This window comes from Erpetoichthys calabaricus, chromosome 3, assembly GCF_900747795.2.
Source record: "Erpetoichthys calabaricus chromosome 3, fErpCal1.3, whole genome shotgun sequence".
Taxonomy (NCBI): Eukaryota; Metazoa; Chordata; class Cladistia; order Polypteriformes; family Polypteridae; genus Erpetoichthys; species Erpetoichthys calabaricus.
In genome coordinates this window covers 247,624,844-247,649,909 of record NC_041396.2, presented here as the reverse complement: position 1 = coordinate 247,649,909, position 25,066 = coordinate 247,624,844, and the positions used below count along the sequence as shown (strand labels likewise).

The window sequence follows — 25,066 nt, the reverse complement described above, 5'->3', positions numbered from 1 at the left end:
GAGATGTTTCTGCAGCTTAATTGGAGTCCACCTGTGGTAAATTCAGTTGATTGGACATGATTTGGAAAGGCACACACCAGTCTATATAAGGTCCCACAGTTGACAGTTCATGTCAGAGCACAAACCAAGCATGAAGTCAAAGGAATTGTCTCGAAGCACAAATCTAGGGAAGGTTACAGAAACATTTCTGCTGCTTTGAAGGTCCCAATGAGCACAGTGGCCTCCATCATCCGTAAGTGGAAGAAGTTCGAAACCACCAGGACTCTTCCTAGAGCTGGCCAGCCATCTAAACAGAGCGATCGGGGGAGAAGGGCCTTAGTCAGGGAGGTGACCAAGAACCCAATGATCACTCTGTCAGAGCTCCAGAGGTCCTCTGTGGAGAGAGGAGAACCTTCCAGAAGGACAACCATCTCTGCAGCAATCCACCAATCAGGCCTGTATGGTAGAGTGGCCAGACGGAAGTCACTCCTTAGTAAAAGGCACATGGCAGCCTGCCTGGAGTTTGCCAAAAGGCACCTGAAGGACTCTCAGACCATGAGAAAGAAAATTCTCTGGTCTGATGAGACAAAGATTGAACTCTTTGGTGTGAATGCCAGGTGTCACGTTTGGAGGAAACCTGGCACCATCCCTACAGTGAAGCATGGTGGTGGCAGCATCATGCTGTGGGGATGTTTTTCAGTGGCAGGAACTGGGAGACTAGTCAGGATAAAGGGAAAGATGACGCAGCAATGTACAGAGACATCCTGGATGAAAACCTGCTGCAGAGCGCTCTTGACCTCAGACTGGGGTGACGGTTCATCTTTCAGCAGGACAACGACCCTAAGCACACAGCCAAGATATCAAAGGAGTGGCTTCAGGACAACTCTGTGAATGTCCTTGAGTGTTCCAGCCAGAGCCCAGACTTGAATCCGATTGAACATCTCTGGAGAGATCTTAAAATAACTGTGCACTGACACTTCCCATCCAACCTGATGGAGCTTGAGAGGTGCTGCAAAGAGGAATGGGCGAAACTGGCCAAGGATAGGTGTGCCAAGCTTGTGGCATCATATTCAAAAAGACTTGAGGCTGTAATTGCTGCCAAAGGTGCATCGACAAAGTACTGAGCAAAGGCTGTGAATACTTATGTACATGTGATTTCTCAGTTTTTTTATTTTTAATAAATTTGCAAAAACCTCAAGTAAACTTTTTTCACGTTGTCATTATGGGGTGTTGTATGTAGAATTCTGAGGAAAAAAATTAATTTAATCCATTTTGGATATAACAAAATATGGAAAAAGTGATGCGCTGTGAATACTTTCCAGATGCACTGTAAGTGCAGTCGACAATCCAATCCGACTTGCATTTATATGTATTTTATACCCCATTTGGAGGAGTAAGAAGAAGCCGACAGAATAGGAGGCCACTTGCTAACCACGTCTTCTATGAGCTTCAATTAGCTTTCTTTTGTCCGTTTCAGAGGTCATTTTCCAAGTACCCTGCCACCTCCTTTCTTTTTCTTGGGCAGGGAACCTGCCCTTCTTCACTTACCACCAGCCCCACTTCTTTAAACAATGACAGCATCAGCTTGCATGGTAGCACTCCTGCTTGCAGCGTTCATTTACATGAACTGCACACCCCATTTGTCCATGCCATCTCTTTTCAGAGGTGTGCCTAAGAATACCCCACTCACTACACTGGTAAAAACCACTGGTAAAACTAATTATTTTGTATAATGTCACCAAATTTCAATCAAATCAGCCAAAACATTTTTTGAGATTTTTTTGGGCTTTTAGTTTTTCTGTTTCTGTAACTACTAAATATTGATATATCGAAATAGTGAGTCAGTCATTCAACTTTGTATTATACTGTATGTATAGAGTAAATAGATTATAGTCACACATGCAGATTACAGTGAAATTCTTACTTGCATATGCTAATCAACATGCAAGACACTTCATCATGAGGAATATAACTACCTTACTTCAAAACCTCTGACTTCCTTGCTTGTAAAATCTCACATGTGTGTCATAGCAGTAAGTACAGTATTTAGGGCTGACATTACGAATGTGAGGAGTTTGCATGTTGTATCCATGTCTGAATTCATTTTCTTCATCTTAAACTCAATGACATCTATGTTAGTGAGTGAGTAAGTGTTCCTACTGAATAGCATGTGCAAGTAAGTCTTTACATTTATATAGAGCTTTTCTCACTACTCAACTCGCTCTCCACACAGGGAGGACCTAGGAAGCGAACCCACAATCTCCTTATTACAAAGCAGCAGCGCTACCACTGCACCACCTGCATGGATAGGATTTCTTGTACACATAACAACAACCATATTATTTATTTATATTGTCAGGTATTTATCACTCTTTAAATTTATTGTTTTCTTTATCAGTATGCTGCTGCTGGAGTATGTGAATTTCCCCTTGGGATTAATAAAGTATCTATCTATCTATCTATCTATCTATCTATCTATGATATAATGCCTTATCTATCTATCTATGTGTATCTGCCGAATGCATTCCAGACCCTGTTGAGGTATGTTTTACCACCCAAAGCAAGAGGGAGTGCTGTTGCTAACTTTGTCACCTGTTTCTACCTCCTCAGCTCCAAGAAAACGTCCACTGAGGGCAACTGACCCCACCCCTTCTGAGCAAGTTTCTGTAAAGCCATGGTTCTGTGGAGAAAGTCGTCTGACTTGGACCAAAGCTAACTGCAAAGACGAAGCTCCACCGACAAGAAAGAAACAGATTTGCACAGAGACACAGGAGGTTGTAGAAAAAAAGGAACTTTATTCAAAGCACTGCAAACAAACATTTGTCTCTTTTCAAAAGTTTAAATGTGCTCAATGACAAGTCAGAGATGACAGTTCCGCCAGGAGCAGGGAATGTCTGGGAGAGAGAGAAGGAGAAACAAGCAATCAACTTAACAAACTGAAAGAAGCCCGTACAGGCTTTTTTAAGAAGGCAGGGCACCGCGCGAGAGGCATATTGCGCGACAGAGCCGGCCAGAAGGGAACGGAGGAATGTGAAGGTAGTCTGTCAATGTTTTTAGGGGTTTTCCCAGGGGCGTCTGTATTCTCTGGGGGTGCGATCAGCTCCACAGCTCACAACATATATATATATATTTTATATATACACAAACAGACACACACTGTAGTGTTCAAATGTTTGGAATGACCCAGATATTTTCATGTTTTTGATAGAGGTTCTATTAAATTGATTAAAAAATATAGCCAAGGCATTACTGGTTTGTATAATGGCTAATACTGCTTGAAACAACTGATTTAGAATTTTTTCTTCACATATGACTGCAAAGCTCAATTATCAGCAGTCACTACTCCAGTGTTCTAATGGTACAATTTTTTACCTCATCCTTAATTAATTATATTTACATGGTAATTGATTGTTAAAGAAACCTTTATTATTGTGTTATCATAGCTAAAACCTACTATTCTATTCAATAAAGCAAATAAACCACATTTACATGGGCTGATAGCCTGTTGTCTATTCTACATGTCAGAATTCCAACAAACTGATGATTTCATACAAAGGTGTGTATTACTGTCTTTAGAGTAGAAGGTGCACTGAATCTAATAGGACAGAAAAAGAGGGGGAAGGCCAGGATGGGCAACCACATAAGAGGATGATGACATCAGAGACTGTAGTGTGAGAGACAAATGCCTTACAGTCCTCAGTTTGTTTCTTTCTTAAACACACACCAAATGCCAATGTCACCAGTACCACCAGTTTAGAAAAGCTCACTTTTACAGTGCTCACTATTAAAGGTGCTGTATAATATCAACATTGCTTCAGAATCTGGGACAGCTTTAAAACATTTACATATCTTTATCTACACAAAGATTTTTATTACACAGAGTAACTTTTGGACATAAAACAAACCCTAATTAATCTCATCTCACTCTCAAAACCACTTAATTCATTTCAAGGTCTGGAGGGCTGGTGTATATCCCAGCAGCACTGGGCACAGTGGGCAGTCTGTCGCAGGGCCCACTCCCACATCTATGCATGCTCACACAGGGCAACTTTCTGAGGGACGCTAAGACAGGTGACATCCAACTCAGAAACAAACTGAAATGTAATTAAAATACTGGCCAACTTCAGAATAGGAGAGTATGCTGGAGAAAAATAATTCAAGCACAACAAAGCAGTCAAAGGTGTGAGGATTAAAAATGCAGAATTTATGAGCAAGGAGAACTCTAAAATCAAGCAGCTGGTTAAGCATACAAGCTTTCTATTAAACAGGTTTGCATTCTGAAAGTTGTAGTGTCTAAAGGTCTACAGGCTGTGGTCAAGTGGAAAAATGAGTATTCATCCGGAGAAATTCCAGTTTATCCAAACCAAGCCTGACCCAGAGGGCATGACTGCACAAATGATGACATATCCACATTTAAATAACAAGGAGATTTTCATAATTAGCTCATAAAATTGTAACCAGTAGCACAGCCTGCTGCAGAGTTTCAAAAATAGTGGAGTCCTTGTTGAAGATGGTTACTCGCAAATAATAGGCCTCTTATTGCCTGTCTATGAAATAACTAGGTTGTTATTAATCTATCATCTTACTCATAGCTGATAACTATCCTTTTAATACCTAACAAATCTCTTTTATACAAAATGCAAACTTTTCATCTGAAACAGACTTCACCACCAGTCAGATGAGCACACTGGATGGTTGCTTCAGACAAACCTTTCATTTCTGTGAAATGGTAGCAACTGTGCCTCCCACCGGATAATGGACCTCTGATCCAATCCAAATGAAACGTTTGGTCTAAGTTTGGTCTAATGATAAAAGCTAATTATAAATAATACATTACTATCTTGAATAAGCTTTATTATACTCTAAAATGTAGCTATAATAACGGTTCACAGTGACGGGTGTTGTGTTAAATGCAATAAAAGCCAAGATTCATTAATGTATTTTTTATTGCCATGCTGACATACACATTTTTTGGCTGGCTATAGCAAAGAAAACTCTCATAAACTTGGATAATTAAATTCTGCTAAATTGAATTCCTTGAAATATGGGGGTGTATCACAGCTTAAAATGTCTACTTAACACATGGGCATTTGTCTGATTCTTTGAATTAGTTAGTAAGATAACTATTAAGTGAAATGTGGATCATAATGTCATTTAGTAAGATTATATCTGTAAATATTGCATATGGCATGGAGGACAAAATAAGCGTATTTTTAAAACCAACAAGAGTTATCCAAGTATTTCATCTGAATGATACCAGTGTCAATATATAAACTTTGAGAATGTAAAAATAAAAAGAAATGAAAGGAGACAGAAAAGATTTTCACTAATTAAAAATTTAAAATGATTGGGGGAAAGGAGAGATTGAAATAAAATGTAAGGATTTTCTTGCATCAGAAACAGACCATCATGGCTGGGCCCACTGAACCATGCCTAGCACTGATGAGAAGACAAAGGCACAAATAATACAATGTAAATAATACACATTTTTATTTCTGCCCATGTTCTGTTTCCGGTGATCTTATATTGCAAGAATCAGGTTCAGAAAAATGAACAGATGATTGGATAGTTATAACAATAATAATAATGCATTTTATTTCTATAGCTCCTACCCATGCTCAAAGCACTTCAGAAATATCCAGAGGAGCACAAAAAGAAAAAAGTGCAAAAAAAATCTTAACATATAAAGTTGAATATGGGTGTTTGGGTCTGTCCTTTACACAATCGCAACAACTGCCTACTTTGGATTCACAATTTTGAACCTGGAGTACATTAGGGTTCCTTTTTACTACTGTGAGTTTTAAAGACAGTGCATTTTCCCAGATTTTGATCAAAAAAATGCAGGACTGCAATTGGGAAAGTGTGTTCTGCTGCCAAATAGAGATTAGATAGTTCTGCTTTAAAATTACTTACCTGGGCAAAGCTGGGTCCTGCTGCTAGTATCAAACAAAAACAATATACAGGAAAGAAAATCAAACATTAAACACCAAATAATACATTAATACAAGGGTGGAAATGGCTGTGAAGTGAGAAATGTACTGCCATGTTCAGTGTTTAACAGAAGCAGCTCCCAAATTTCGGAATCCATACAATTATTATACGACTGCCCTGCAAAACAAAGTGACTCTAGTGTTTGTGAAAGCAAATATAATGAATGGGCTTAGACTTAAACAACAGGAGCACATAAAAATATAGTGACATTTTGGACACACATTTTTACCTTACCTAGTTAGATATGCGGACTTGGCAACCATCACACAGTTCATTTAACCTGGAAAATGGAAAGGTAGAATTTTCCAAATTTTAAACTTCACTAATTCTATTTAATATATGGGATGGCTTCCAAGGGTAAAACTATAACTTTCAGGAAGTCACTCAAGCACACAGTTGCTTATAGATAATAAAGAACATTTACTCACAAATATTAGCTGGCCGGTGGATGTTTTGAAAATTGCTCTTTCTGAACATGACATGAAAGTAACTGCAACTGAGTTACTTCAGGTAAATGTCGATGGACATGCTGCTCATTCCAAACTTTTTAAAATCTAGAAAGGGCATTAAAGAAAAACATTTTAAGGAATGTACATTAGTGCCTCAAAGGTGTCAGTATTGAGACACAGCACTATACTATCTACTGCTACTACTTTTAAATGCAGCAGTAGGAAATTACCAAATATTATTTAAATTGTAAGTTGATGTAAAGGCAGGAATGCACCATTACACGGAAGATTAATTGTACAGTATTGATATCCTGGGCCAAGCCATCCGTTTTAGTCCCACTGCCCAGCAAACAGTGATTGTCACAATTTGTCTAGACAAAATCGATGCCCTCTGTAGCGTTTTTAATGTCTTATTCTGAGAATGCAGCAGAGAAAGGCTCTGAATTTCTCTTAATAGAGCAGGATTTGTTAAGTTGGCAGGTTTTAGGACTGTAAGAGTCACACTTTCAAAATAAAACTGAGTATCTTGTAAGATTCAGTTATTTTGTTGCTACATGTGTGATCTCACACGCACATGGTTGTTGATTCCCATCACCTGCTTTACTTGTGGCCCTTCAGCTGACTGTCCTTGTGGTTAAGAAGGCATCTCAGGATTCAGGAACTTGTATTGTGCATACATCTACATTTATGTCTTGACTTTCGTTTCATTTTAAAGTGATTAGTACAACTATTCCTGCATTTCTATAGTTGTAAAAATTATTTGGGGGTGTGCTTATTTTGAAATGCGCCATATAAAATACAAGTGAGTGAAATCTGGCAACTATGGTGATTATACAGGCAGCGTTCATTTCGAAGGCACGCGTAACCTTTCGTATATGTCCATTCTTCGAGTTCCCACAAATATCAGGATTTCACTGTGAAAACATCCCCTGATCTGATCAAAAGTAGGACAAACTATACCTGTCTGAAATACGCAGAGTCTTGCTATACACGGTAAGAATCAAGCCATTCGCTGACTACTTTAGCTCGGTACGTTACCTACTAGTAGATTTTGCTCCCTGGCTACGATTTTGATATACTTCTTATATATTTATTCGTAAAGAATAGTTGATTTTTATAAAATGATTATTCAAGCATATATAAACTACAAAATCCATTGCTGTGCGAAACTTGTCCAAAGCTCACGAAACACTTTCAAAACTTTCAAGTGAGTAACGTAATAGTGGCGCAGCACGTACCTTACGTCATTCACAAAAGGCCCCCTTGCTCTTTTCTATTGAATTTACAGTCTCTTGCTAGACTGCCTTTAACAGTGCCCGTTAAATAAATAAAAGAAAGAAAGACTTTGAAAGTAATGTCACGGAGCACACATCTTGGATAAACTTGACTTTAGACTCTATCCGATTCTTTACCAACATATTCGTTTCCTGTCGCAATTCTGTGAACATTAAGATGGACGTGACTTTTATTTTGACACATTACTAAGTAGCAGTCCTGCAGTTGTGCGCTCCATAGTGAGGCCTTATGTGCACAGGATCGAAATATAGCGGTGTTTAAATAGTATTGATTTTGATTGGTAATGTAAACGAACGTGTTTTGTTGTGTTCAATGGACCACTGTGTTAAAACGTTCACTGCAGTTGGGCGTCATGGTTATGCCGTGGAGATATCTCCTTATTTTCCGTCGAGGCTGGCGTGTGCCTCCTCGCAGTACTACGGAATAGCAGGTGAGTGACAGTTGTCATTTCTTATTGCACTGGTGGTGAAGGTGTTAAGCCAGTTGTCAGTGGTACCAGTAAGGAATTTGTAAGTGTCTCTGCTTAAAATTAAAACCCAGAAACGGGTATCTAAATGTAAGCAGACAAACGATGTTTAGGAATACAAAGGTGCAATAAACAGAATTCATTTATGCACAATCTACAGATCGCAGTATTCGGGTGTATACTGATACAGAAAACACGGTCCAGGTGAACACAAACAAGCACTACAGTGTTTAAGCATATGCGTACACGGAACAGCATTACCTTATTCATTTTTGAGAAATGCGTTTAAGTACAGACACATAAAATAGGCATACAAACACATTTAAATAAGCTTTAAGGTAATCGCATACGTCTGCACCTTGTGGAAACTCGAGTTTGCGGGCTGGACTTTTAACTTCCTGGCAATGGACTAGAACGATGGTGGGGCGAATTGTTAATAATGACTAATACAGTCAAATCTAGGTGTAACTCTGAACCCAGGCAATCTAACGTGTTCATAACAAACACTAACACTAAAATAAGTGGTTTAATTAGCAGACTTTTGAAAAAGCTTATTAAGAGCAATGCCCACACACTATAGTAAGCACTGTAATTTCTCAATGACATTTTTCAAGTCATGAACATGAAACAGCTTGTTTCTGTACATACTGTTAACAATTGAGATGCTCTACGTCGCAACATTGATTTGATTGCAAATATGTCTATCTGTTGCTAGGCTTTTGGTCATTTTCGTCTGTGAGAAGAGCTGGTCTCAACTGCATGGGCCACCAAATAATGTGCACAGGAGGCTTGCATATCCTTGGAAACAAGCCTGAGTAATGCACACTCTGTAGAAATCAAGCAAAGGTATTTCAGTAAGCTTTTTTAAAGTTCCCTATTGCCCTCGAGTTCAGTAGAAACACTTCTGAAATATTGTCCACAGGTATAGCTCCTGATTTCAGGCAAAAATTGTAAGGATGATTTCTGATATTCTAAGAGGGGGGTATGGTGCGATAAATTCCCAAGAATCAAATAAGTAACATTTTCATCGACAGCACAGGTTTGCTTAGTCTGGTTGAATAACTCCCTGGAGCTGGGCGTTGCAAAGGTAGATTTAAAAAAAAAAATTGCACAGTCTGTGTCATGGTGCCTAAAGTCCTAAAATTTAAATTTAAATTCATGTTGAAGGGTGGGAAATTGAAGTGCATATATGGAAATGACCTTCCTTCTGTCTGGACACTGTTCCGCAAAGTTGTGAAAATGAGCATGTTATGCCTTTTGAAACTGACACAGATTATTGTAAAGTATGAAGAATGTAGAAAAAGATAACTGAAAAGTTTTGTACCAGAACTGAAATGAGCTCAGCAGGAGAGCTGTAACTATCCTTATCTTCTGATTCAGCCTTAGAGAGTTTGAAACACACACAAGTTGCTTAGAAGTTATAGTCGCAATGCCACTATAGGTAAGTTAATTTTTACCCCTTGTCTCACCACACATATGGTTTGAAGTACAGGAGTAATATTTTGTTTGATCCCCAATTGGAAAATCATTGCCCACCTCACCTCCTTCTTTAGCTTTTGTAAATGACACTCTTTATATTGATTTGTACACAAACCCAGAGTCACACTTGAAGGCCCGTCAGTTGACACTGCTGGCATCCAAATCAATCTTTGATAAAAATCAGCCATCTACAAATTTAAATTCTTTAAAAATACACACATCAGACAAAAACAAGCAAGCAGTTAAAAACAATAAATGCCCCTCATTGTGGCAATTTACACCAGCCAACTATAGCATTGTTTTGTTAGGGTCTCCGGCACTGGAATTTTAGATACTACTATTAGTAGTTTTCCAACCCTTGGACCAGTGGGTGGGCTTTAACATGCCTGCTAGCAGTGACTTTAATATTTCACAGAGTGAGACACAATTTTGGTGCTGCAGACTGGACTTCAGTGTTTTAGCAGGGTGAAAGCTTTATAACACAAGTTTCAAAAAAAGTCCCATGCATCCCTCTAGACTAAAAAAAAGAAAACTTTATTAAAAAAATGAACTACCACATGATTTTTATTGTCAACGAGTTTAAAATATTAAATAATTATCCTGTATATTGTCACTCAGCCCTATTCCAAAGGCAGTTATGACAAAGGAGCTATATTAAATGTATTATTATTATTACTACAAGGGGGGCTCCGCCCCCTGCTCGCTTCGCTCGCCTACCCCCGGCGTTGGGTATATGTGAATTTCCCATTGGGATTAATAAAGTATCTATCTATCTATCTATCTATCTATCTATCTATCTATCTATCTATCTATCTATCTATCTATCTATCTATCTATCTATCTATCCTGAAATACATTAGTCGAGCTCGTTCGTCTTGGAGCCGTGCCCGCTTTGCTTGCTGCATTTCAGACGCGCGTTTAGGCGCCTGCGTTCATTGATTTTATCCAGCCGGGCTCGTGTTTGTATATCCGTCAGTCGAGCTTGTTCGTTTTGAACCCGTGCCTGCTTTGCTTCCACAGTTTCAGACGCGCGTTGTAGGCGCCTGCGTTCATTGATCTTATCTAGGTGGGCTCGTGTTTGTATCGTTCAGCTGTATTGTGTTTGAATTCGGTGTAAAGCGTTCAGCGGTTTGTACAATCCCAAGCAGCACATTATTCCTAACTTCACTCCGCAGTAGTGCCACTCACAATATGGCGCTGACGCCTGCGCCTTCCGTAGTAGTGCCACTCACAATATGGCGGTGACGCCTGTGCCTTCCGTACTATCATTGTGGACCTGTGGGGCTGCCGTAGCCTCTTCCGTTTGAATCTGAGCTGCAGTGCAGAATCCTCTTTTTTGTATGGCTGTGTCGTTAGTCGTTAGCTATGGGCGCGTTGTTGCCTCATTTCTCATTCACGTCAGTTGAGCTCTTTCGTTTTTGGGCCGTGACTCCTTAGTTCGCGGTGGATACGACTTCGCGTGCGGTTTATGAGACGCGCGCTGTACGCGCCTGTGCAGTATGTCTCATGGTCCCATCGCCATGTACCTGCGTCCATGCCATCCGGTTTACCATTCTCGGTTAGTAATATGGATATACTGTATCTAGCTAATATTTTTTCAACCTCATATATGAGCTCTGTCTGTTTTTCGGATCCAGACACCCAACTGGCATTGCACCCAACTCTCATCTTCCACTCTGCGTGGTTGGAGAGCACATGGAATTTCCAAGCAGCTTTTTCAGACTGAACCTGACTGTGTCACATGGTACACCCAGCCAGCAGGTGCTTCCTAATGAATTCCACTGCCATGCCTGACACCAGGAGCTGGGCCAGAGATCCCAGTTGTGAGTGAAGTGCCTTTTAATAAATCTGAGACTATCATGAGGATTAATCTTTGCCTAGCCCCTCTTTTTAGACCAATTTCACAGAGATAACCTTATCATAGGATCTCTAGACAACATGGTTTAAAGGATTGCTGAAACACACAGCCCTCACTGCCTACTACACCAAGGGTTATAATCCTAGAATTGGTCATTTGATTGTATGACTGTTAAAATATTACAGCAGATAAACAGCAGGCCTTTCTTTTTAATTTTTAAGGATAACGTTATTTTTTTTTTAGATTACACTTACATTCATTGCTACATTCTCTTTTCAAACTCAAGTACACTGTATTTAAAAACCTGCATATTTAAAGGGGAGAGTTTTTAAACCATGATTTTAAAGAACTGTGTCTTTGCACTTGTGACTCTTTCTGATTTGCACTTCTGACTCTTTCTGATTCCACAAATGTGGCCAAACACCAAAATGAGTTATAGGAGCAACCATTTGAATTGCATCAAATTAATGTCCTACCATTGTAGACCAAATGATCATCTTGTTAGAGTACTGTATGTTGCTGTCTCTAGCCCAGGGGTGAGCAATGTCGGTCCTGGAGAGCCGCAGTGGCTACAGGTTTTCATTCCAACCCAACTGCTTAACTATAAACCAATCCTTTCCAATCTCAGACCTTATTTAATTTTATGGCTTGTTAGTCTGCAATGTAAGGTTCTTACATCATAGATTTTTTCGTTTCCAAGGATATCATCAAAATGATTTGAAGCCTATCACATTTTCTATTAAGTGTTTTAATAAATCAAACAGTGTGTGATGAACACACAGAGATTTAAATCGAAACAAGGTAGATGGTGAACTGCTGACTGCTTTGTATTTACATCTTATTGCTAGTAAGGAGCCATTAAAACAGTGAATACAGCTGTTTAAGATTGAACTAAGCAATTAAGGGTGGGGAACCTTAGCAAATGTGACCATTAAAATGAAGCATCAAAATGTCACTTAAGCAATAAGTGCTTCATCAGCAATAATTGACTACTTTAAGAAACTGGGTTGGAACAAAAACCTGCAGTCGCTGCCTCCTGCCTCCCCGTTGGGCTCAGCTGAGACAGGGGCAATGTGGCAGGCGGCCGGGGTTCATACCCAGCCGGGACGCCCCTGCACTGTATCTTCAGGGGGAGCAGTCCTAGACGGTGCAAAACCTCCGCCTGGACGCTAGATGGCCACCCAACCCCCGATGGTTGGAGATGTGCCTTGGGTTCCCGCAGCCCTGTTGGGTCCCGCAGGCACCGCCAGGGGGTGCTGCAGCTGGGACTCCTGAGCCCCTGTGGGCAACGTATTCACCACACCCAGAAGTGCAGCCGGAACACGGCAATCAAGCACCTGGAGCACGTCCGGGTGAACTATAAAAGGGGCCAGCAGCCACCACTCAAGAAGCCAGAATCAGGAGGAGGATGAGGTTGCCAGGGAGGAGTGGTGGAGAAGAGAAAGTGTTTTGTTTGGTGTTGGTGCTGTGATTGGGACTGTGTATTGTCTGTGGGGTTCATGGGGAAGATGTGCCCCACAGGTGAAGAAAAATAAATAGTTGTTTTATTTTACTCATGCCTCCGTGTCAAGCTGTGTCGGGTCAGGCACTATATAGCGCCTTATTCACACCGTGTAAACCTGTCTGAAAACCATTATCGGTGGGAAACCGACACACCCCCTCCACCCCCTTACCTGCTACAGGGACGCTTCCCTATTCCTCCATGGAAAACACCGTGCCGTGGAGATCGTCTGGGCCTTCGTCCTCCGAAGGATGTCCGAGGCCGAAGAAAACACCCAGGTCAGCCTTGCTCTCCCCAGAGCTTGCTCCACCGACCCGCCACGGACACATGTCCTCTGGCCACCAATGGGTATCCCGCCCCTCGGCGTCTAGGAGGTAGGTAGATGAAAAGGCAGAGAAACATTCTCTGGGCCCATCACCCCAGGGCCCGTCACCTACCTCCTGCTGGAACCCGTGGTGCCGGCCAGCGTGGTGGCATTTTGCGGCCTACCTTTGAGTTTGCCCAGACCTTTTCTTCCCCATCAGCGCAGCGTCCTTAGGGGCTTCTTGGTGGTTATCCCACGGCTCCCTGCTGCGTGTGTGCACTTTGGTGTGCTGTCTCGGGCTGCACCTTCTGCGCCGCTGTGTAAAGGACCTTTCAATTAACATCTCAGAAAAGAAATGGAAATGAGCCATACATACAGTGCATCCAGAAAGTATTCACAGTGTATCACTTTTTCCACATTTTGTTATGTTATAGCCTTATTCCAAAATGGATAAAATTCATTTTTTTCCTCAGAATTCTACACACAACACCCCATAATGACAATGTGAAAAACGTTTAATTGAGGTTTTTCCAAATTTATTAAAAATAAAAAAAAACTGAGATATCACATGTACATAAGTATTCACAGCCTTTGCTCAGTACTTTGTCGATGCACCTTTGGCAGCAATTACAGCCTCAAGTCTTTTTGAATATGATGCCACAAGCTTGGCACTCCTATCCTTGGCCAGTTTCACCCATTCCTCTTTGCAGCACCTCTTAAGCTCCATCAGGTTGGATGGGAAGCGTCGGTGCACAGCCATTTTAAGATCTCTCCAGAGATGTTCAATCGGATTCAAGTCTGGGCTCTGGCTGGGCCACTCAAGGACATTCACAGAGTTGTCCTGAAGCCACTCCTTTGATATCTTGGCTGTGTGCTTAGGGTCGTTGTCCTGCTGAAAGATGAACCGTCGCCCCAATCTGAGGTCAAGAGCGCTCTGGAGCAGGTTTTCATCCAGGATGTCTCTGTACGTTGCTGCAGTCATCTTTCCCTTTATCCTGACTAGTCTCCCAGTTCCTGCCGCTGAAAAACATCCCCACAGCATGATGCTGCCACCACCATGCTTCACTGTAGGGATGGTATTGGCCTGGTGATGAGCGGTGCCTGGTTTCCTCCAAATGTGACGGCCTGGCATTCACACCAAAGAGTTCAATCTTTGTCTCATCAGACCAGAGAATTTTCTTTCTCATGGTCTGAGAGTCCTTCAGGTGCCTTTTGGCAAACTCCAGGCGGGCTGCCATGTGCCTTTTACTAAGGAGTGGCTTCCATCTGGCCACTGTACCATACAGGCCTGACTGGTGGATTGCTGCAGAGATGGTTGTCCTTCTGGAAGGTTCTCCTCTCTCCACAGAGGGCCTCTGGAGCTATGACAGAGTGAGCATCGGGTTCTTGGTCACCTCCCTGACTAAGGCCCTTCTCCCCCGATCACTCAGTTTAGATGGCCGGCCATCTCTAGGAAGAATCCTGGTGGTTTCGAACTTCTTCCACTTACGGATGATGGAGGCCACTGTGCTCATTGGGACCTTCAAAGTAGCAGAAAATTTTCTGTAACCTTCCCCTTATTTATGCCTCAAGACAATCCTGTCTCGGAGGTCTACAGACAATTCCTTTGACTTCATGCTTGGTTTGTGCTCTGACATGAACTGTCAACTGTGGGGCCTTATATAGACAGGTGTGTGCCTTTCCAAATCATGTCCAATCAACGGAATTTACCACAGGTGGACTCCAATTAAGCTGCAGAAACATCTCAAGGATGATCAGGGGAAACAGGATGCACCTGAGCTCAATTTTGAGCTTCATGGCAAAGGCTGTGAATACTTACAGTATGTACATGTGCTTTCTCAATTTTTTTATTTTTTAATAAATTTGCAAAAATCTCAAGTAAACTTTTTTCACGTTGCCATTATGGGGTGTTGTGTGTAGAATTCTGAGGAAAAAAATGAATTTAATCCATTTTGGAATAAGGCTGTAATATAACAAAATGTGGAAAAAGTGATGCGCTGTGAATACTTTCTGGATGCACTGTAGGATTCACCCTAGCTCTATATGTGCCAAGCAATCAATAATTCAAATTAAAATGTTATCATCAAATACATTTATCTTGTTTAAAATTGTCCAAAATGTACCCAGAGTTAGATGCAACTTGTGGTCGAATGAAGCTAGAACTAGCTGGCAACATTCACATGTTTTGTGAATGCAACAATTAATATAATTTTGAAAAAGAAATATTTAAATATTTATCAGACAGCCTTGGTGTTACAATCACTCCTAACCTATTAACAGCTATATTTGGTGTACTCCCAGATGGGCTTAAAGTGGATAAGGTCAAATTGATTATAATAGCCTGTACCACACTACTAGCACGTAGACATATCTTGCTTTACTGGAAGAATCCCAACCCTCCTCTTATAGCTCAGTGCAAAGAACAGACATCAATAATAGATTCACAAGTAACACACAACATGCAGTTTTCGGTCAAAGTGAGTGAGTTGGTGGATGATGTGTTCCAAAACACGCAACTACATTTATTAATCACATTTTGTGACTCCTACTTAAAAATCAACTTCCTTGAGCAGCTTCAGGTGAATCCTACCCTTCCAATATAGAGCCAGATATCAATTTCTGTACATTTGAAGATTAATCTGGAGAACAGTGATACATATATTAGCTAAAAAGTCTATACCTCACCTATGCACTGGACATATATTGATGTCCCAGGAGTCACTTGCTTCAGGGTTCCATGCACACTATTGGGGTAGACAGTGGACAATTTTCACTGACAATGAAAGCATTGTCAAGTGTACCTGCAACCTGGACAACTTACAGTTCGACTTCTGTCCAGCACTAGGAAAGCATCCTTGCAATTACAGTTCTTCTTTGGTAAACCTTGACAAAGGTGAACAAAATTTTCTATATTAAATAAAGAGCACACATAGTGAGGTATGTTTTATGCTGAAGATTGAGAAAATTACAAGTTTATTATTGTATTAGAAATATTTCATTCTTATTATTTTTAAATGTATAGTAAAAATAATTTTTCTCAGAAGAAGATAAGGTGTCAAAATTATTATTTGTATCGTGTCTAATATGTTATGTAACTTCCTGTGGCATGGATAACAGCAGGCATCTTTTCCTGTATTATATTATGTATTATATTATATCCTGTGAGACTAGAGAAATAACAAGAAGAAGTATTTGAAACATTCATTTGCATAGAAATATTTCACATCCTGGAAGTTCTTTGGTTTTTCCTCTCAATTTCACCACAGGCTTTCATTATGGTTTAGGTCCTAGTATTAGTGTGGCCTTAGCAAAACATGGTATTTTGTTTTCAGTCAACCATGTTGTTGGTTGCAAGAGTTTTAGTCAGAATATCCTAATAACTGGCAGGGTTAAAAAAATATACTGAATGTTAGGCTCTAATATATGTAAAGACAACTTAAAAATGGCATCCAAATTGAGTGCTGTTCTCAATAAATACTTACTTGATTTTATGTATTTAAACATATAAGTATCTAATACTGATTTGAAAATACAGATGGAGACAGAGAAATAAATTATCTAATGTCCTGTAATTGTGGCCTTTCAGACAGATGTTCTATTTTCCACAGATGTTTATTACTATTTCTCATTATAAAAATTAAATAAAACAAAGAAACACTTATATCCAATTATTTTTTTAATAACATTAACAAAAAGCAACAATTAAATAAGCTAACAAATAATAAACATGAATAAACACAAAAGGGAATTTTCAATTAAAAGTAGTTTTCTTTGAATGAATAAAGAAGAAATAGGAATTTACTAGGGCTGTCAGAGTTGACGTTAACACATGATTCATTTTCAAAGGTATAACATGTTATTTTTTCCTTAATCTTTTTGACACCCCTTGCTATTCAAGGCTGTGGTTCCCAAACTGAGGACCATGGCCCTGATGAGGTTGACACTATTAAACAAAAACAATATACATTTTAAAGATCGTCTTTAAATTGCCTAGTTTTTTACTTAATATACAGGTAACCAGAGCTTGAAGTGGCCCGGTACGTAACCTGTATGTTAACTGGCAGTTAATGTATGCATACTGGTGCTTTCACAACGTAGGAAGAGAATGAAGAAGCTGACCCCAAGTCTCCATGCTCAGCTACGCTTTACAGTGGGGCAAAAAAGTATTTAGTCAGCCACCAATTGTGCAAGTTCTCCCACTTAAAAAGATGAGAGAGGCCTGTAATTTTCATCATAGGTATACCTCAACTACGAGAGACAAAATGAGAAAAAAAATCCAGAAAAACACATTGTCTGATTTTTGAAGAATTTATTTGCAAATTATGGTGGAAAAAAAGTATTTGGTCAATAACAAAAGTTCATCTCAATACTTTGTTATGTACCCTTTGTTGGCAATGACAGAGGTCAAATGTTTTCTGTAAGTCTTCACAAGGTTTTCACACACTGTTGCTGGTATTTTGGCCCATTCCTCCATGCAGATCTCCTCTAGAGCAGTGATGTTTTGGGGCTGTTGCTGGGCAACATGGACTTTCAACTCCCTCCAAAGATTTTCTATGGGGTTGAGATCTCCAGGACCTTGAACTGCTTCTTACGAAGCCACTCCTTCGTTACCCGGGCGGTGTGTTTGGGATCATTGTCATGCTGAAAGACCCAGCCACGTTTCATCTTCAATGCCCTTGCTGATGGAAGGAGGTTTTCACTCAAAATCTGACGACACATGGCCCTGTTCATTCTTTCCTTTCCACGGATCAGTCGTCCTGGTCCCTTTGCAGAAAAACAGCCCCAAAGCATGATGTTTCCACCCCCATGCTTTACAGTAGGTATGGTGTTCTTTGGATGCAACTCAGCATTCTTTCTCCTCCAAACACGACGAGTAGAGTTTTTTTCATCTGACCATATGACATTCTCCCAATCCTCTTCTGGATCATCCAAATGCTCTCTAGCAAACTTCAGACAGGCCTGCACATGTACTGGCTTAAGCAGGGGGACACGTCTGGCACTGCAGGATTTGAGTCCCTGGCGGCGTAGTGTGTTACTGATGGTAGCCTTTGTTACTTTGGTCCCAGCTCTCTGCAGGTCATTCACTAGGTCCCCCCGTGTGGTTCTGGGATTTCTGCTCACCGTTCTTGTGATGATTTTGACCCCACGGGGTGAGATCTTGCGTGGAGCCCCAGATTGAGGGAGATTATCAATGGTCTTGTATGTCTTCCATTTTCTAATAATTGCTCCCACAGTTGATTTCTTCATACCAAGCTGCTTACCTATTGCAGATTCAGTCTTCCCAGCCTGGTGTAGGTCTACAATTTTGTTTCTGGTGTCCTTTGACAGCTCTGTGGTCTTGGCCATAGTGGAGTTTGGAGTGTGACTGTTTGAGGTTCTGAACAGGTGTCTTTTATATTGATAACGAGTTCAAATAGGTGCCATTAATACAGGTAACGAGTGGAGGACAGAGGAGCCTCTTATAGAAGAAGTTACAGGTCTGTGAGAGCCAGAAATCTTGCTTGTTTGTAGGTGACCAAATACTTATTTTCCACCATAATTTTCAAATAAATTCTTTAAAATCAGACAATGTGATTTTCTGGATTTTTTTTTCTCATTTTGTCTCTCATAGTTGAGGTATACCTATGATGAAAATTATAGGCCTCTCTCATCTTTTTAAGTGGGAGAACTTGCACAATTGGTGGCTGACTAAATACTTTTTTGCCCCACTGTAGTTCTACTGCTCTCTCTACTGTGCTCCTGCTAATAATATAAATATACTAATCATACAAAATTAAGAACAGATATGAATTTTAACAATCATTAAAAATAAGATTAACTTATCCATAATTTAATATGTAGCACATTATTATTATTATTATTAATATTTATCCTCCACAGAAAGCAACTGTACAACTGTTTCAGATAGTTTCCAGAGATGCCTGTGTTTGGTAGCCGTCATCCTTCCTTTAAAAATAAATCCAGTAATAGGCTGAAGTCAGAAGTAAAATTGTACTTAATGAACAAGAACCTTCATTGACAATAAAAACTGTATGAAATATAAAGACAAACTTCACAATTGACTTTGAGTTATTTTCCTCTGTTTTTGGCCTGAAGTTATTTTTTTTCAGATTTTTGCTTTGCGCCCTCCCCCACCATAATCTATCGTCTATGGAGGAGGAGAAAAAGTTTTAGATTTGTCAAAAATTTCGATTTCCGGTTTTCAACAGATCTTGACGTCCCCTGATTCCAGAAACATGAATATCTCAATGACGGGTGTGTGTTTGTAGATGTGTGTGTGTGTAACAGTTTCTCCAGGACAGTCTAGAGCTAATGTGGCTGGATGGAAAAATACCAAACTCGAAACTTAAACCTTTTATGAGATGATGATGTGCTGATTAATTTTTGAGCCAAATCGTTCAAGAGAAAGAGGAACCCTCAAATACCATAATTCTGCAATTAATTATGAATTCTTCTCTTCAATTGCTATTGTAGTGACCTATTTTATGATCAGAAAGATCAGCATCAGAGCGGTAAATTAGTACTGAAATGTTATTGAATATATCGGGTAACTTGGTTCCTAGGGTGCAAAGCCTACTTACTGGCGCTCACATACAAATTTTTTGAATCATATCCATATAATTAAAAAACAGAAATTTTAGGCTTTTCTATTTTATTCCTTATCAAACTATGCTACTGTTCTTACATTGAAAAAATAATTAATTAAAAAGCATTTCACGTGCATCTTCCTAAAATCCCCAAATGCAATATTAGGGTGAGTGGTGGGAGTTAAGAAATCTCACTTTTAGTTGTGCCTAGTAAAAGTTCAGTACTTAACAATTTGAGACAGAATACTTCAAAGTATTTTAGTTCCTAGAGGTGTTACACCAAGAAAAAAAAGGCAGAAAACCTCATGCCTGGAGTTACCACACAATGTTTAATTACATATGTGTTAACAGTGTGCTGTAATTAAGCATTTGCTTTGATTAACAGGTCTACTATTATACAAAATCATATAGTGCGACTACTGTAAGCAGTAACTAAGATCCAAAATCGTACTCTGCTTCACAGCACTGGCTTCATATTTGTGGGGGACCTTGGCTTAAACTGTGGAATCCCCTGGTCTAAGCTGTTCCATTAAACATGGCTAAAAAAGATGAAATTTATTATAGATATTTTTTATTTAAAACTCTCCCAGATAGATAGATAGATAGATTTAAAACTGTCCCAGATGGCAAGATATTTTATTTGCCAGTACTCTCTTGTATGATGTGGTGTGCTGGGGCGGTATCATGAACAAGAGGGATGCTGATTGTATTAACAAGCTGATCAGGTGAGCAGGATCTGTGGTTGGAATGGAAATTGACCCTATGGTGACAATGGCAGAGAGTAGGACAAGCATGAGAGAAGTGGCTATTTATTAAGGACAACTAACAGCACCCTCTATGCACCACAATACTTAAGCAGAGGAGTTTGTTTAGTGGAAAGCTGCTATTACAGGACTGCAGTATGGACAGATACAAGAGATCTTTTGTCTCCAGAGCCATTAGACTCTTTAACTCTTTACAACAGGGGTGGGGATGGCTAAGCTCTGAACCTGATACTCCTTCTCTGCTCATAAGCTATATTAGATGTGTTAGCCTTTCACTACTTACATCTGATATCTCACTACTTGGCCATTGTATAACACTATTTTTTTGTTCTTATTACCCTATCAGTATAAGCCAAGTCACTTTATTTTACTTTACTTTGTCATTAAGTCACTTTAGTATCTGTCACTTTGACTTTGATATTATGTGCCAACTGTCACTTTGGTAGTAGTATTATTTGCACAATTCTCACTACACTAGCATTTATTATATTTACCATTTAGTGTACTGTGATTTGCATTATTTGTATTTCTTGTGTTGTAAATGTACTTAAATTTTTGTATATAACTTGGTATATTTAATTCTTGACTACTGGTATTTGAGTTTCTCTTGAGATCAATAAAGTATCTATCTATCCATCTATCAATGGACAACATTATCAATACAGTAGAGTCTTGCTTATCCAACTTTCACTTATCCAACATTCTGTATTATCCGACATCCCACTGCAAAAAAACAAAAAAAACCAAAAAAAAAAACCGCATCAATCGGCAACAAGAACTGCAAGTTGAGAGCGTGAGCGTAGTCTATTTTTTGTTGCTAAGTTAATTTCTTCAGTAAAATTTTTCTGTTGTTTTTTTGTAAAACATGATTACAGTGGATTATGTGGCTGGCCCTCTCTGGCGTGCTTGTCTCTCACGCGCGTGTGTGTGTGTGCATGTGCGTGTGCGTCTCTCTTGTGCGCGTGTGTGTGTGTGCGTGCGTGCGTCTCTCGCGCGTGTGTGTGCGTGCGTGCATCTCTCTCACACAATGTGTGTGCGTGCGTCTCTCTCGCATGTGTGTCTCTCTTGCGTGTGTGTGCATGTGTCTCTCTTTCTCTCGTGCGTGTGTACGTGTCTCTCTTTCTCTCGCGCATGTGTGTGCGCGTGTGTCTCTCTCTTGCGCGTGTGCATGTGTCTCTCTCACATGTGTGTGCGTGTGTCTCTCTCTTTTGCGCGTGCATGTGTCTGTCTGTGTCTCACTCTCGCACGCTCTCTCTAACGCTGCACAGGGAGAGACTGAACATGTGCAGAAATCATCGGCGCGCACAAACCGAAAGGGAAACTGGCTTGTTCCTATACCGAGTGTGTGGTCGTGCACAGAGGCAAAAGTTTGGTGAACTTTTTGGTCATAACTCGATTTGTACATGTTCAGAGATGTTCATGAACTGAGGTTCCACTGTATTAGGCACGTAATGTGTAAAATTATAACATAGTTTGGCGTTTAATAGGCTTTTTCTTAACACCTCCCATTATCCGACATTTTCGTTTATCCGACGTTCTGCCGGCCCATTTATGTCGGATAAGCGAGACTCTACTGTACTTATAAATGTAGTGCAGGGACACTTAAATATCACAAAAGTACAGTATCTTATCACTTAAGAGCAAAACACGCAGAATGCTGATGTTAAAAACCCTTAACGTTAGTCAGTAAAATCTGATGCAATCCATGATTGTTCAACTCATCCTACAATTTGCATTTGACCATTACCAATTGACAAATACATTATATATACTTAATAAATAAGTGCACAATGCCATACTTTTCTGCATCATGGGAAATGATAAATTGGTACTTTAAGTTATCATGTAAAAAATGATCTTGTTCCTGATGTTTACCCAGTTTCCAAATCTGAAATTGTTTAGGTGTATTGCATGACTACCTTCATTTTATTTGGCATGAAGCACTTTAAAATTGTAGCTACGATGATGCACAGACAGAGAGTAACAGAATTAAATGTATTAAATGAATTAAATGTAGTTTCAAAAGACATTCTTTCTTTGCAGGTGAGCAAGTTTGCAAACTTAAGTTTTATTTTTTAAATGATTATTTTAATCAAACCAACAATTGTTTTAAGCAAAGATTTGGCTCAATTCAAAATGCTGAATAATGCTTTCTGGAAGTAGGATCCAGTCAGCCCTGCTTGTACAGCCATGTTGTTTCTTAAGGGTACTTTTGATTTTGTTTTTTGTATCTTTCTAGTTTTTCAAAGTGTGACTGTAAAACTGCAGATACTCTTGGTGAACTTGAAAAAAGAAAAAAAAAAGCGTAAACATTTTTTGTGGTTAAGGTTGTTCTCCAAAGATTTTATAGTTGACTACCAATGCTCCTGGAAATGGCCATAAAATGAGCCTGGGTAACAGATTGTTCCTTTATTATTCATAGACTAGCTGTGCACATGGCTGTGCCCGCGTATTAGTGAAAAAGGACAGTGAAGAGGGTCCTGCCCGGATCCCCATTCCTGACATCATACTTCCTCCTCCCCTCGGCCCGCAGCCTTTGTCTCGATTATAATATATTGTCTCCTGCAAGCATACATGTTAACAAACATTAAGTACAGAGCTAAACACTCAGTGCACTTGATTAGGCTTACTGGTAAATCCAAATTGGCCCTTATGTACACTATATTAGTTTGTATGTGACCTGGTTCCCCACCTGCTGCTACCAAGATATGATTCTGTAGTTCTCTTTGTTAAGAAAAAACTTTTGAAGGTTTGTGTAAAATCAAGTTAGACAACAAATATGCTAACTGAAGTGTATCGTTCATAATACAACACTGTTTTGTAATGGAATTGACACAAATGACTGGAAGATCCAGTATGACAAGTCTTTCATTATCTATTGAAAGTTTATCTTAAACCCCATGTGTTCTCTCTTCAGATATGCAGAATTGACAACTGTGTCATCTGTAAAATCCAGTCTAGCTTTCTCATTTGTTAAATGGATTGCACTGGATATATAGAAGGTTTTAATTTTTATGCTACACAAGTTTTTTCAGATGTGTATTTGCTCTAAATGATCTTTTCCACTTGATGTACAGTGCATCCGGAAAGTATTCACAGCGCATCACTTTTTCCACATTTTGTTATGTTACAGCCTTATTCCAAAATGGATTAAATTCATTTTTTTCCTCAGAATTCTGCACACAACACCCCATAATGACAACGTGAAAAAAGTTTACTTGAGGTTTTTGCAAATTTATTAAAAATAAAAAAACTGAGAAATCACATGTACATAAGTATTCACAGCCTTTGCTCAATACTTTGTCGATGCACCTTTGGCAGCAATTACAGCCTCAAGTCTTTTTGAATATGATGCCACAAGCTTGGCACACCTATCCTTGGCCAGTTTCACCCATTCCTCTTTGCAGCACCTCTCAAGCTCCATCAGGTTGGATGGGAAGCGTCGGTGCACAGCCATTTTAAGATCTCTCCAGAGATGTTCAATCGGATTCAAGTCTGGGCTCTGGCTGGGCCACTCAAGGACATTCACAGAGTTGTCCTGAAGCCACTCCTTTGATATCTTGGCCGTGTGCTTAGGGTCGTTGTCCTGCTGAAAGATGAACCGTCGCCCCAGTCTGAGGTCAAGAGCGCTCTGGAGCAGGTTTTCATCCAGGATGTCTCTGTACATTGCTGCAGTCATCTTTCCCTTTATCCTGACTAGTCTCCCAGTCCCTGCCGCTGAAAAACATCCCCACAGCATAATGCTGCCACCACCATGCTTCACTGTAGGGATGGTATTGGCCTGGTGATGAGCGGTGCCTGGTTTCCTCCAAACGTGATGCCTGGCATTCACACCAAAGAGTTCAATCTTTGTCTCATCAGACCAGAGAATTTTCTTTCTCATGGTCTGAGAGTCCTTCAGGTGCCTTTTGGCAAACTCCAGGCGGGCTGCCATGTGCCTTTTACTAAGGAGTGGCTTCTGTCTGGCCACTCTACCATACATGCCTGATTGGTGGATTGCTGCAGAGATGGTTGTCCTTCTGGAATTTTCTCCTCTCTCCACAGAGGACCATCGGGTTCTCGGTCACCTCCCTGACTAAGGCCCTTCTCCCCCGATTGCTCAGTTTAGATGGCTGGCCAGCTCTAGGAGGAGTCCTGGTGGTTTCGAACTTCTTCCACTTACGGATGATGGAGGCCACTGTGCTCATTGGGACCTTCAAAGCAGCAGAAATTTTTCTGTAACCTTCCCCAGATTTGTGCCTCGAGACAATCCTGTCTCGGAGGTCTACAGACAATTCCTTTTACTTCATACTTGGTTTGTGCTCTGACATGAACTGTCAACTGTGGGACCTTATATAGACAGGTGTGTGCCTTTCCAAATCATGTCCAATCAACTGAATTTACCACAGGTGG

General features: G+C 40.1%; 2 protein-coding genes across 2 annotated transcripts in view; one reads left to right on the top strand and one right to left on the bottom strand.

Annotated features, from left to right (window-relative positions):
• LOC114648745 (transmembrane 4 L6 family member 5-like) overlaps positions 1-7,157 on the bottom strand; it is a 213,519-nt gene extending 206,362 nt beyond the window's left edge. Inside the window, exon 1 of the mRNA XM_051924209.1 lies at positions 7,148-7,157. The gene's annotated coding sequence lies outside the window, so the exon portion shown is untranslated. The remainder of the gene's footprint in view (positions 1-7,147) is intronic.
• Positions 7,158-7,898: 741 nt separating this feature from the next.
• pex7 (peroxisomal biogenesis factor 7) overlaps positions 7,899-25,066 on the top strand; it is a 192,307-nt gene continuing 175,139 nt past the window's right edge. Inside the window, exon 1 of the mRNA XM_028797947.2 lies at positions 7,899-8,145. Coding sequence (XP_028653780.1) covers positions 8,028-8,145 — 118 coding nt within the window. The 5' untranslated portion in view covers positions 7,899-8,027. The remainder of the gene's footprint in view (positions 8,146-25,066) is intronic.